The 14707-nt window shown below is 38.8% G+C and overlaps 1 protein-coding gene across 7 annotated transcripts in view; it reads left to right on the top strand.

The window, feature by feature from the left end:
• The window catches only part of CCDC66 (coiled-coil domain containing 66), a 78128-nt gene that overhangs the window by 24985 nt on the left and 38436 nt on the right, over positions 1-14707 (top strand). For 5 of the 7 annotated variants that reach the window (XM_060203087.1, XM_060203086.1, XM_060203084.1 and 2 more), the window contains one exon: positions 8528-8596. The exons of the other annotated variants lie outside the window; for them this stretch is intronic. In XM_060203087.1, the coding sequence (XP_060059070.1) occupies positions 8528-8596 (69 nt within the window). The remainder of the gene's footprint in view (positions 1-8527; positions 8597-14707) is intronic. 7 annotated transcript variants of the gene reach the window in all.

The raw sequence follows: 14707 nt of genomic DNA, 5'->3' as shown, positions 1-14707 counted from the left end.
CCTATCCATGGGTGCCAGGACTGGGGGAAGTAGGGGCTCTATAGTGAAGATGTGAGGTTCCTGCTGTCTTAGGCTTCAAAAAGACAATCAATAGTTAATATTATCATCACATTATTTGTTAATTGGGTTAACTTTGAAAAGTCCCTTTGTTATGGTTTGCTGTACAGTACCCAGTATCTTGTATATAGCTGTGCTATTGGAAGCTTCTAATCTACTTGGTCTAGGCTTTTGAGAGAGTCCGCATATCAAATACGTTGCCTATCTATTAAAAAGATTCAGTTTGTCTTTTGAGAACCTTTGAGACATACAATTGATTTCCCCCTCTCATATTAATTAACTACTGATTTATATGTCTACATTTTGCTAGGAGTGTACATAAACACCATTCCCATCACCAAAGGACCGTGACCCATCCCTCCCGCCCATTCCCACCCCCCACTGGCCCAGGAAGCTACATGTCTACCCCTCACCACTGGGTTTTTACTTTGGTGCCCTACTTACAATTTGATCAGGTCCTGCTTTTAGTTTCCCTTTCAGATCTTCTAAGTCAGCTTCTGTTGATGAGTGGGATCATCCCATACTCATCTTTAACTTTCTGACTTAGTCCACTTAACATAATTCCTTCTAGCTCTGTCCAAGATGGGTCAGAGAAGGTGAGTTCATTGTTCTTGATAGCTGCATAGTATTCCATTGTGTATATATACCACAGCTTTCTCAGCCATTCATCTGTTGTTGGGCACCTGGGTTGCTTCCAGGTTTTAGCTATTATGAATTGTGCTGCTATGAACATAGGAGTACACACCTCTTTTTGGTTGGGTGTTATGGAGTCCTTGGGGTATAACCCCAGGAGAGGAATTATTGGGTCATATGGAAGGTCCATGTCTAGCCTTCTGAGAGTTTTCCAGACTGCTCTCCACAGAGGCTGTACCAATTTACATTCCCACCAGCAATGTAAAAGGGTTCCTCTGTCCCCACATCCTCTCCAGCATTTGTTGCTGCTGTCCTTTTTGATGTATGCCATTCTTACAGGAGTGAGGTGGTATCTTAGTGTTGTCTTAATTTGCATTTCTCTGACAATCAGTGACCTAGAGCAGTTTTTCATATGTTTGTTAGCCTTTTGGATCTCCTCTGTGGTGAATGTTTTGTTCATTTCCTCTGCCCATTTTTGGATGGGGTCATTTGCTTTTTTGCGGCTAAGTTTGCTGAGCTCTTTATATATTTTGGTGATTAGTTTCTTGTCTGATGTCTGGCATGTGAAGATCTTCTCCCATTCTGTGAGGGGTCTCTCTGTTTGTTTAATAGTTTCTTTGGATGTGCAGAAGCTTTTCAATTTGATGTAGTCCCATTGGTTTGTTTCTGCTTTGGTCTTCCTTGCAATTGGGTTTGATTCATCAAAGATATCCTTGAGGTGTAGATGGGAAAGTGTTTTACCAATGTTTTCCTCTAAGTATTTGATTGTTTCTGGTCTGACATCTAGGTCTTTGATCCATTTGGAATTGATTTTTGTTTCTGGTGAGATAAAGTGGTTCAATTTCATTCTTCTGCATGTTTCAACCCAGTTTTCCCAGCACCATTTATTGAAGAGAGCCTCCTTCTTCCATTTAATCCTTTGGGCCCCCTTATCAAAGATTAGATGCCCATAGGTGTTGGGATTTACTTCTGGGCTTTCAATTCTGTTCCACTGGTCTGTGTGCCTATTTTTGTTCCAGTACCATGCTGTTTTGATGATGATGGCTTTATAATATAGTTTAAGGTCTGGGAGTGTGATGCCTCCATTTCTGTTTCTTTTCCTTAGGATGGTTTTGGCAATTCTAGGTGTTTTCAGGTTCCAGATAAATGATTGTAGTGTTTGTTCTATTCTCTTAAAGAAGCTTGGTGGAACTTTGATGGGTATTGCATTGAATTTGTATATGGCTCTGGGGAGAATGTTCATTTTGATGATATTTATTCTTCCAATCCATGAGCATGGGATATCTTTCCATTTCTTGGTATCAGTTTCTATCTCCTTGAGTAGCGACTCATAGTTTTCAGCATACAAGTCTTTCACTTCTTTGGTCAACTTTATTCCTAGGTATTTGATTGATTTTGCTGAAACAGTAAATGGGAGTGATTTCTGGATGTCTTCTTCTTCAGATTTAGTGTTTGCATAAAGAAATGCCACTGATTTTTGTACATTGATTTTGTAGCCTGATACCTTGCTATATTGCCTAACAACTTCCAGTAATTTTCTACTGGATTCTTTAGGTCTTTCTATGTATACTATCATATCATCTGCAAATAGTGAGAGCTTGACTTCTTCCCTTCCAATCTGTATCCCTTTGATTTCTTTCTCTTGCCTGATTGCTATGGCAAGAACTTCCAATACTATGTTGAAGAGTAACGGTGACAGTGGGCAGCCCTGTCTAGTCCCTGATCTGAGGGGGAATGCTTTCAGCTTCTCTCCATTGAGTATGATGTTGGCTGTAGGTTTGCTATATATAGACTCCACTATCTTGAGGAATTTCCCATCTATTCCCATTTTTTGTAGAGTTTTGAGCATGAATGGGTGTTGGATTTTATCAAAGGCTTTCTCTGCATCTATTGAGATAATCATGTGGTTTTTGGCTTTGCTTTTATTGATGTGATGAATGACATTGATTGATTTACGGATGTTGAACCAGCCTTGCATTCCTGGGATGAATCCCACTTGGTCATGATGAACAATCTTTTTGATGTGTTGCTGTATCCGGTTGGCCAAGATCTTGTTTAATATTTTGGCATCTATGTTCATAAGAGATATTGGTCTGTAGTTTTCCTTTTTTGTTCTGTCCCTATCAGCTTTTGGTATCAGGGTGATGTTGGCTTCATAGAAGGTGGAAGGGAGTATTCCTGTTTCTTCAATCTTATGGAATAGCTTAAGAAGTATGGGTATTAACTGTTTCCTGAAAGTTTTGTAGAATTCGTTTGTGAAGCCATCTGGTCCAGGACTTTTGTTGTTGGGGAGATTCTTAATAACGGTTTCAATTTCTTTGTCTGTGATTGGTGCATTTAGATTTTGTAGTTCTTCTTGGTTCAGTTTTGGAAGTGCATAGGTTTCTAGGAATTGTTCCATTTCTTCCAGATTCTCTAGCTTGGTGGCATATAGTTCTTTATAGAAGTTTCGCAGAATTCTCTGGATTTCTGTGGTGTCAGTTGTGATATCTCCTGTATCGTTTACAATTCTATTAATTTGAGTCTTCTCTCTTTTTTGTTTGGTGAGTCTGGCTAGGGGTTTGTCAATTTTGTTTAATCTTTCAAAGAACCAACATTTGGCTTCATTGATCTTTTGTATGGTTCTTTTATTTTCGATGTTGTTTATTTCTGCTCTAACTTTAGTGATTTCTGTCCTTCTGGTTGCTTTAGGGTTCCTTTGTTCCTCTTCCTCTAAGTCCTTGAGGTGTGTAGTAAGTTCGTTCATTTGGGCTTCTTCTTGGTGTTTAATATGTGATTGTATAGCTATAAGTTTCCCTCTCAGTACTGCTTTAGCTGTGTCCCAAATATTTTGATAGGTTGTGTCTTCATTTTCATTAGTTTCCAGGAACATTTGAATTTCCTGTTTGAGTGAGTGTCTGACCCAGTGGTTCTTAAGGAGCATGTTGTTTAGTTTCCAAATTCTAGGTCTTTTAATAATTTTCCGTTTGTTGTTAAAAGTTAGTTTTACTCCACTGTGGTCTGAGAAGATACTTGGGATGATTTCAATGCTCTTGAATTTATTGATGCTGTCTTTGTGGCCTAACATGTGGTCTATCCTTGAGTATGTGTTGTGTGGATTTGAAAAGAAGGTGTATTCCAGTTTTTTGGGGTGGAGGAGTCTGAAAATGTCCAAGAGGTCTAGTCTGTCAATCTCTTCATTCAATTCTCTTGTATCTTTATTGGTTCTCTGCTTTGTTGATCTGTCTAAGTGTGAGAGTGGGGTATTGAAGTCTCCCACTATTATTGTATTACTATTGATGTATTTTTGAAATTCTTTCAATAGGTGTTTAATGTATTTAGATGGTCCCTCGTTGGGTGCATAGATGTTAATAATTGTTAAGTCTTCTTGGCTGATTGATCCTCTAATCATTATGTAATGTCCTTGCCTATCTTTTATTACTTTATTTAATTTAAAATCTATCGTGTCTGAGATGAGAATGGCTGTTCCTGCCCTTTTTTGTGGACCGTTAGCCTGTATGATAGTTTTCTATCCTTTCACTTTAAGTCTGTGTTTATCTTGTTGTGACAGATGGGATTCTTGCAAGCAGCATATGGTTGGGTTATGTTTTCTGATCCATCCCCCCACCCTGTGCCTTTTGATGGGTGAGTTTAAGCCATTGACATTTACTGATATTATGGATTTAATGTATTGTAGTGCCATTGTTCTAAAAAACAATTTGTTTACTCTGATATCTTACAAGTATTATAGTGATGTTCTTGTTTATAAGAGGTCTTTTAGTACCTCTTTCAGGGCCGGCTTGGTGATAGTTGCCTCCTTTAACTGTTGTTTGTCTAAGAAGGTTTTGATCCCTCCATCTAGCTTGAATGAAAGTCTAGCAGGATATATAATCCTTGGTTGAAACCCTTTTTCATTCAGGGCTCGATAGATATCTTGCCACTCCCTTCTGGCTTTTAGAGTTTGAGTTGAAAAATCTGCAGAAAGTCTTATGGGTTTTCCCCTGTATGTGACTTTTTGTTTCTCTCTTGCAGCCTTTAGGATCCTTTCTTTATCCTTACTTCTTCTCATTGTGACTATGATGTGTCTTGGTGTTTTCAGGTCTGGGTTGATTCTGTTTGGTACTCTCTGGGCCTCTTGCACCTTGATATCCTTTCTGTTATTCAGGTCTGGGAAATTTTCTTGTATTATTTCCTCTAGGATGTTTGCTTCCCCTTCCTCTCTTTCTTCCTCTGGCAGGCCAATTATACGAATGTTACTTCTTTTGAGATCATCCCATATGTCTCTGTTGTTGTTTTCAGTGTCTCTCAATCTCTTTTTAAGCTCTTTCACCTCTTTCTTAGTTTTCTCTAACTCATCCTCTGTCTGACTAATTCTGTTTTCTGCTTCTGTTAGTCTGCTTTCCCTTGCCTCAGCTTCTTTCTTCATTACAGCTATTTCAGCTTTCAGTTCTCTAATTGTCTCAAGATAATCGGTATTTTCCTTGGGGGTCTCAACTGTTGTTTCCCTAATACTGCCATTTCTTTCCTCCAATGTTGTTTTCATTTCTGTGATTAATAAGTTTATTATTGCTTGCATACTTTTCTTATCTATGGTTACTTCTGACTGATTTGTGGTTTCTTCTGGGCTCTTGTCTTCATTCATTGGGGTAGCAGTTTTATTTGTTTTTAATCTACCCATTTTTTTTTAATTTATGTGTTTCTCTCTCTTTTTTTTTTTTTTTTAATGCTCTGTTGTTCCTCAGTTGTTGTGTTTTGAGCACAAGTAACACTGTACTAAATACCTTTATGACAATTGCACTCACCAACCTCCGGAATAACCGTAGCAATTGAAGTAAGTATTGAAGGAGTTTAATCGTTACCAGTTAGCCAAACATTTTCTCCAGTCCGTGAAAAAATAGTAACCAAATCCCAGTGAAGAAAGAGAAAAGGAAGAGAGGATAGCAAGAATAGACAGTTATGCAAATCTACTATCCAGTGTATATTCTAAGGGTAACAAGAGTGTAAAGGGAACTAGAGCAGAGATACACACATAGAGAGTCCACTCTGGGTCAGATTTCTTCCCCAAAGTAATTCACAAATTCAGAAAGGCAAAGAAGAAAGAAGTGTATGACAAGATTAAAAAAAAAAAAAAAAAAGAGAGAGAGATAGAGAGAGATAAGAGAGAGAAAAGGGAGAAGATAAGAAGTAGAGTTGTAATTAAAGAGCAGTGCGAGGAACTTCCCAAATGTGTATCAGTGAATTAAAAAAAAAAAAAAAAAAAAACCCTGTTTGGTGGTATGGGGTATCCTGCTAGTAGCTGGTCCCAGGCACTGCTTATGGGGGGGGGGGGGGGGGCGGCGTGAAGGATGTATGCTTGAAAATTAAAAGGAAGAAAAAAGAATTTTTTCCCCTACTCTAATTCTTAACCCAAATTAAGTTATAGAAACATCCTTGGTATGACCGTTATGGCCCCTTATTGGCTGGCTTGCTAAAGGCAGAAAATCCTATTGTTTACACGAGATGTGTCCGGAGCTCAAAGGCTAGCAGCTTCTGCTTCTCCGGGCGCCATCTTCTGGGAAACCCCGCCCTCCAGACTTTTTTAAAGGATTTCTCAAAAATGAAAACTAGCTCCAAGTCCTTTGATCCAATGAGAGCTATACTCAAGAAGTCTTTGGATCCACCCTCAGGGTCGCGGTGGACCCTAGCGACTCCCAAGAGGCAGCCCCCGAGCTAAAGTGCTCTCTCCGGGTCCTCTGCCCGCCGCGCTCTGCAACTGGCGGCGGAGGAGCCGCCTTCCCGGGCGGGCGGAGGACAATGCCCGGCGCACTCGCCTTGCCTGGCGCCGCCTGGGAATTCTGGAGCCCCGCTAGTCCGTGTCCCCTTTGCTCTAATTGTTAACCCAAATTAAACTGTAATCACTTCTTTGGTGCTCCCCCCTTGTTGACTGGCCTGCTAAAGGCAGAAAATCCTACCTTTGCCGACGATGCTATCAGAGCACTCGCTGTTAGCGACTTCTCAGGCTGTCGCCATCTTACCTCCCCCCTGAACTGAGATTCTTACACCAGTCCTTGCGCTTCACGCCACATGCGCTTAACCCACTTTGCTACTGCCCGGCTCCCAGCCACTGATTTTTTATTTACTCGTTATGTTGGATTAAGTAGTTAAAAATCAGAGATTCTTAGTTATTACATTCTGTTGGGAACAGAATAAGACATATGTAAATGGGCTAGTGTAGTAGCTCACTTGAATCAAGCCTGGTCCCTACTACATAGTAGGGAGCTTTGGTGCTGTGGTCTCTTTCACTCACTCTGCCTTTCTGCATATGTGATGTGTTCATATTTACTGGAATAAGTGGATTTTTTTATTGGTATGATTTGATGTGGTAGGATTTGATAAATAAAAGGAATGCCCCATCTTTCCTGCTTACTCAATTTTTCTTGTTCCTGTTTCTCATTTTTTATTTTGAACTTTTTTCATTTGTCAGTTCAGAAATAGTAGATTAAACTGAAAAACCCTTAAAAGGTTTAACTCTTCCAAAACCATAGGCCAATGAATTTATTGTGTCTTTACTTTAGAAATATATCATATATGAGTCAGGTGGTAGCACAGCAGGTTAAGCACACTTGACGCAAAGCTAAAGGACTGTCGGAAGGATCCCAGTTTGGGTCTCCCCACCTACAGGGGAGTCGCTTCACAAGCGGTGAAGCAGGTCTGCAGGTGTCTTTCTGTTCTCTTTGTTTTCCCTCCTCTCTCCATTTCTCCCTGTTCCATCCAACAATAATGATAGCAATGACAATAACAATAATAACTACAACAGTATAACAAGGGCAACAAAAGGGAAAAAATAAATACTTTGAAAAAAGAAATATATCATATACCAAAGCCAATTTACTCCCCACCTCATTGGGGCCTCATACATACTCAATTATACTACTCCTAGAAGACATTTTTCTCCTTTTAATTTCAAATAGAGACAGAGAAAGAGAGGAAACACACTCACCACTGCCACATGGTTAATGGAGCTTTCCCTGGTGGCAGGCATGGTGCTTTGATATAGTTGACTCAGACCCTGGTCTTCATGCATGGTAAAGTATACATGCTACCAAGGAACTAACTCCCAGCCCACTTATTTACTTTTTAAAAAATCATCAAGGGCTGGGGAGACAGCCTAATGGTTATGCAAAAGTCTTTCAAGTCTGAGGCTCTGAGGTCCCAGGTTCAATCCCCATCCCCACCATAAGCCAGAACTAAGCAGTGTTCTGGTATAAAATAAAAAATTAAAAACAGAATCATCAAAATGGTTATGAAAAATATTCTCATGCCTGAGGTTGCAAGTTCCCAGTGTCAATCCCTGGGCAGTGCACATAAATATGTACGTGTACATATCAGGTGTTATTTTTGAACTTAATTATGACCTAAATTATCATTATCTCTGTTTACTCTTTAAACTGTCTGCTATGCTCACAGTGTAGGAACTCCAGAACTCAAAGCACTTCCTTAAGTACCTATAAGAGAACTGTTCTTAAGATTTAGTTTCTAATCACTGAGATGGGTCTGGGGGTGGAGATGTGAGAAACAGCATCATTCTGGCACATGTGGTGCCAGGGATCAAACTTGGGGCATGCTTGAGAGTCCAGTGCTTAATCTACTCTACCATCTCCCAGACCTTGGACTCTGCAGTTTTTTTAATGAACACAAAACTCTTCCACTGACCATGCTCTATCCACTATAAGTTACCTAATCAAACGTGATCACTTATCAATCAGTATATGCAAGTTCCTCTCAGGTAATACTTTAGTGATATTTAAATTTTGCTTGTGTTTAATAGACAAACTTTTGTTTTTAGACTTTTGTTAGCTCTTCTGGTACTCTGTTGCAGGCTCCTTCTCAGGCAACAGTGCTCCAGACTGATGAGCACTCATTTCCAAGAGCTAGTCAGACTTTAGAGGTAAGACTTCAATACTACAAATATATGTCCTTAATATTCAATTAATATAGAAGCTATTTTCCTTGAGTTAAGACTAGTCCAAGTTAAAAGCACAACTCAAATGGTTGCATTATACAAGCTGTGAGGCTTTCAGTCTTGTGACCAGAAACAGAAGGGAAATTCTACACATTGCAAAGAAACCTTCATTTAAGCTCCCATAAGCAAACAAAATACTTAAATATATATATATGTATATATATATATTTATTTTTCACTTTTGTTGCCCTTGTTTTTTATTGTTGTAGTTATTGTTATTGTTATTGCTATTGTTGTTGTTGGATAGGATAGCGAGAAATGGAGAGAGGAGGGGAAGATGGGGGACCTGTTTTACTCCTTGTGAAATGACTCCCCTGCAGTTGGGGAGCCAGGAGCTCAAACTAGGATCCTTACTGTGGCCCTTGTGCTTTGTGCCACATGAACTTAAGCCGCTGCACTACTGCCCAACTCCCCCCAAAATACTTTTTAATGTTTTTAGATTTTTGCTTGTGATAGTGGGTTACAGTATTGTAGAATTACAGAGTATACACACCACACCCATCACCAAAGTTCTGTGTACCCATCCTCAACTACCAGAGATAACCACCAGTTGTCACAAGTCTTAGAAACAGTGGTTCCTTCCCATTTTCTTTGCTTTTCCCCCCAACCCCCAAGTTCATGTGTATTGAATCTCTAGGTTCCGCATATGAGTGAACCATTCAGTTGTTGCCTTTTATCTCTTTACTGATTTCATTAAGCATAATCATCTCCAACTCTCTCTGTTTAGATGCATGTTAAACTTCTTATATTTCTAAGTTTTGAACATTGTTCATGTATGGAAAAATTTCTGCTATAATTTCTTTGAATATATTCTCTGCTCTTCTCTCCCTCTCCTTCCTCAGGGATCCCAATAACTGACATTTTGTTGTTCCTATGGAGTCTGCTATTTCACCAAGGAGTGCTTCGTTTTTCCTAAGTCTTTCCCCTCCAACAATTTTAAATTCAGAGTGTGGTGTTTGTGTCTTCTAATGTTGATATTCTCTCTTCCACCTAAGTTACTCTAATTTTGAAGCCTTTTACTTCAGCCTGAACTGCATTCAAAGTGTCCATCACACCCTATAGCTCTGACGGAGTTTTTTTGTTTGTTTTTCTGTACTTTGTAATTCTTTGGTCAAATAATTTCTGAGTTCTTGAATCTGTCTGTATGTTTAGTTTCTTGAATTGATTTCATAATGTGTTTCTTCTGAACTCTCTCACTTTTTCCAGATCTGTGTCTATCTGATCATTTGGAGTTTTAGTCATAGCTATGTATTTCTCAGTTTCTGGATTTAGTGTGGATTTTGTTGTTGTGTCTGCAAGAGGCAGTAGGTATTGCATTTCCATTTATATTTTGGAGAAGGGGAGATTTTATCCTGTGTGGCCAGACTGGTTTAGTGTCTATCAATATAAAGTCTCCCTGCTGTAGTTCCACCCTCTGTCGGTTAACAGTGAGGGAGAATTCCTTTCACCTAGTGTCCAGAGAAAAAGCAGTATTTATTTTCCTAGGCAGTTAGTTATCATTTAAGATACATTCTCAGTCAGATTTTTGCCTTAAGTCCTGATTATCCGTGTGGACAGTTAAATATCTTGACATCCCTGAGTTCAGGATAAGGCCCCCCAAAGCTCACTCCCTTCATCAGACCATGTACTCTTTTTTTTTTTAAGTACCAAAATGGTGCCAGCTCTCATTATGAGCATGGCATCTTAAGTCTCCAGAGTACCCTCCCTCACTCCTTTTCCATCCACTGATCATGCCTGTCTGCATCCACTATTGGCTAGGTGAGTTACTTACGAAACCACAATTGTAAATTGGTGAGTTTTTAGGTAATTTTTAAAAATTTTCTTATGGGGGTGGTAATGAATTACAGCACATTTGCTTATAAATGCTTATGGTTTCCCAGTTCTGTGTAACAGGTGTCTGCTACATACTCTTATTCCCTCTCATCAAGGATCCCAAACCACTCCTCTAAGACCTGTCCCATTCCTTCCCCAGTGTCCATTGTTTTGGTGCAATACACCACACTCAGTCTAAGTTTCATCCTGAGTTCTCCCTTTCTAACCCAGTCTCCCCAGTTCTACCTACATGTGGAGTCATTCCATATTCATATGTCTCTTCATGACCTATCCCTCCCAACATTTTTACTTCTGTTTCCAGTGAAGGTGAAGCAAAAATAGAGATTTAAGAGTTTCTGTTCTGATGTCTTCATCTTTGATAGTTGGCCTTGGTTCACCACTAGTCATATCACTCTTAACCATTCTGCCCTTTCTTTTCTTAGATGTTTACTCCTTTTGTTGCTGTTGTTTGAGTTCCCATTTCTATGATACCACAGATTTTCCTCATTTGGAGTTAGTTACTTTAGTTCTTTTCTGGAGGACTACTTTCAATAATTCTTGCAAGACAGGATTGATGGTGATAGTCCTTCAGTTTCTGTATGTTTGGAAGCTTTTGATTTTTCCTCCAGACTTGAAGGAAAGGTTGGTAGGATATCTCTTACTACTGTAAATGTCATTCCATTCCCTTCTTGCTTCTTGGCTTTATGTTCAGCAATCTAGTGGGAGCCTGCCTGATGGCTCTTCTGTATGTCAGCTTACTCCTTTCTCTTGCAGCCTGCAATATTTCTTCCTTGTCATTAGTTTTGGAAAGTGTTGCTATCATGTGTCTTGGCTTTGGGTGTTTGGGGTTCAGTAGTTGTGCTGTTAAGTTCTGTTTAGCTTCCTCTATATATTTAACCCTTGCTTGGGTGTGGAAAATCTTCAATAATTTATTTAAATATGCTCCTCTTTACTTCATCATCATGCACTCCAATAACTTTCTTTTTTTTTTTTTCTTTTCAAGGAGCCTGCTATTTTACAGAAAATTGCTTTACTTTTTGTAAATCTTTTTTTCTTCCGCAGCTTTGCACTTTGACAGCTTGATGACTTTATCATCTACCTCTGCTAGTCTATCCTTAAGCGAAATTACTCTGGATACTAGACCTCTTTGGTCTTCATGCTGTCCAGAGTTTCCTTTAATTCTAGAATTTCCCTTTGGGGTTCTGTATTCCTTATTTTTGTTTGTTCTGTATTCCTTATTTGTGCAGTTTGGTGTCTTGGATTCTCTTCATGATTAGCTTTCTGAGTTCAAACTCAAGATGTTTTCTAAACGAGTCCTTATCTATGAAACTTTCATATCTTTCTTTCTTTTTTTTTTTTTTCTTTCTCAGAAGTGCTTTGGCTATTCATGGCTTTCTCAGGTTCCACAGAAATTTTTGGACCAGCTGTTCAGTTTGTTTGAAAAATTCTGATAGGAACCACACTGAAATTGTAGATTGCAAAAGAGAGAGAGAGAATGGAAGAGAAAAGAAATTATAGATTGCTTTTGGTAGAATTGCTATTTTAATGTTTATTCTTCCAATCCAGGAATAAGGAGTGTTCTTCCATTTCTGTGTGTCCTATTTCTTTTAACAATGTCCTACAGATTTGTTTGTCTATTTGTTTGTTTTATTAATAACATAATGATTGACAAGATTGTGGAGTAAGAGGGGTACAATTCCATATAATTCCCACCACCAGAGTTCCGTATCCTATCCTCACCATTGGAAGCTTTCCTATTGTTTATCCTTCTGGGAATATGAACCAAAGATCTTTATGGGGTGCAGAAGGGGGAAGGTCTGGCTTTTGTAATTATTTCTCCACTGGACATGGGTGTTGACAGGTGGATCCATACCCCCAGCCTGTTTCTGTCTTTCACTAGTAGGGCAGGGCTCTCAGGAGGTGGGGTTCCAGGACATATTAATGAGGTCATCTGCCCAGGGAATTCAGGTTGGTGTCATGGTAGAATCTGCAACTTGGTGTCTTAAAAAGCATTAAGATATGAAGCAGAACAGATTGTTTAAACAGTCCCAAAATGTGGAAGCTCAACAGTACACTTCTTAACAACTTCTGGGTCAAAGAGGAAATCAAGGAAGAAATCAAAATGTTTCGAGAGTTCAATGAAAATGAAGACACAAGCTATCAAAATATTTGGGACACAACTAAAGCAGTCCTAAGAGGGAAGTTCATAGCTATACAAGCAGACATTAGGAAACAAGAAAAAGCACAAATAAATAGCCTGATTGCACATCTTAAATACCTAGAAGAAGAACAACAAAGGAACCCTAAAGCAACCAGAAGGACAGAAATCACTAAAGTTAGGGCAGAAATAAATAACATTGAGAATAGGAAAACCATACAAAAGATCAACGAAAGTAAATGTTGGTTCTTCGAAAGAGTAAACAAAATCAACAAACCTTTAGCCAGACTCCAAAAAAAAAAAAAAAGGGAGAAGACCCAAATAAATCGGATAGTAAATGAAAGAGGAGATATCACAACAGACACCGCAGAAATTAAACATATCATGCGAGGATTCTATGAACAACTATATGCCACCAAGCTAGAGAACCTGGAAGAAATGGACGATTTCCTAGATACCTACCAACTTCCAAAACTAAGTAAAGAGGAAGTGGATAACATGAACAGGCCCATCACAGCTAATGAAATTGAAACAGTTATCAAAAATCTCCCCAAAAATAAAAGTCCTGGACCAAATGAATTCTACAAAACCTTCAAAGAAGAACTAATACCTCTACTTTTAAAAGTCTTCCAGAAGATTGAAGACACTGGAATACTCCCTGCCAGCTTCTATGAAGCCAACATCACCCTGATACCAAAAGCAGACAGGGACACAACCAAAAAAGAAAACTACAGACCAATATCTCTGATGAACATAGATGCGAAAATATTGAACAAAATGCTAGCCAAAAGGATACAGCAGTATATCAAAAAGATTGTTCATCATGACCAAGTAGGGTTTATCCCAGACATGCAAGGTTGGTTTAATATACGTAAATCAATCAATGTGATCCACCACATCAACAAAAGCAAGACCAAAAACCACATGGTCAAATCAATAGATGCAGAGAAAGCCTTTGAGAAAATCCAACATCCCTTTATGATCAAAACACTACAAAAAATGGGAATAGATGGAAAATTGCTCAAGATAGTGGAGTCTATATATAGCAAACCTATAGCCAACATCATACTCAATGGTGAAAAACTGGAAGCATTTCCACTCAGATCAGGTACTAGACAGGGCTGCCCACTATCACCGTTACTATTCAATATAGTGTTGGAAGTTCTTGCCATAGCAATTAGGCAGGAGCAAGGAATTAAAGGCATACAGATTGGAAGAGAAGTCAAACTCTCCTTATTTGCAGATGACATGATAGTATACATGGAAAAACCTAAGGAATCCAGCAAGAGGCTTTTGGAAATCATCAGGCAATACAGTAATGTGTCAGGCTATAAAATTAACATTCAAAAGTCAGTGGCATTCCTCTATGCAAACACTAAGTTAGAAGAAATTGAAATCCAGAAATCAGTTCCTTTTTCTATAGCAACAAAAACAATAAAATATCTAGGAGTAAACCTAACCAAAGAAGTGAAAGACTTGTATACTGAAAATTATGAGTCACTACTCAAAGAAATTGAAAAAGACACAAAGAAGTGGAAAGATATTCCATGTTCATGGGTTGGAAGAATTAACATCATCAAAATGAATATATTACCCAGAGCCATCTACAAATTTAATGCTATCCCCATCAAAATCCCAAGCACATTTTTTAGGAGAATAGAACAAATGCTACAAATGTTTATCTGGAACCAGAAAAGACCTAGAATTGCCAAAACAATCTTGAGAAAAAAGAACAGAACCGGAGGCATAACACTCCCAGATCTCAAATTGTATTATAGGGCTATTGTCATCAAAACTGCTTGGTACTGGAACATGAACAGACACACTGACCAGTGGAATAGAATTGAGAGCCCAGAAGTGAGCCCCCACACCTATGGACATCTATTCTTTGACAAAGGTGCCCAGACTATGAAATGGGGAAAGCAGAGTCTCTTCAACAAATGGTGTTGGAAACAATGGGTTGAAACATGCAGAAGAATGAAACTGAATCACTGTATTTCACCAAATACAAAAGTAAATTCCAAGTGAATCAAGGACTTGGATGTTAGACCACAAACTATCAAATA

This window comes from Erinaceus europaeus, chromosome 12 (genome assembly GCF_950295315.1).
Source record: "Erinaceus europaeus chromosome 12, mEriEur2.1, whole genome shotgun sequence".
NCBI lineage: Eukaryota > Metazoa > Chordata > Mammalia > Eulipotyphla > Erinaceidae > Erinaceus > Erinaceus europaeus.
Note: the sequence above shows the minus strand (reverse complement) of the source record. Positions and strands in the feature narration are given on the sequence as shown.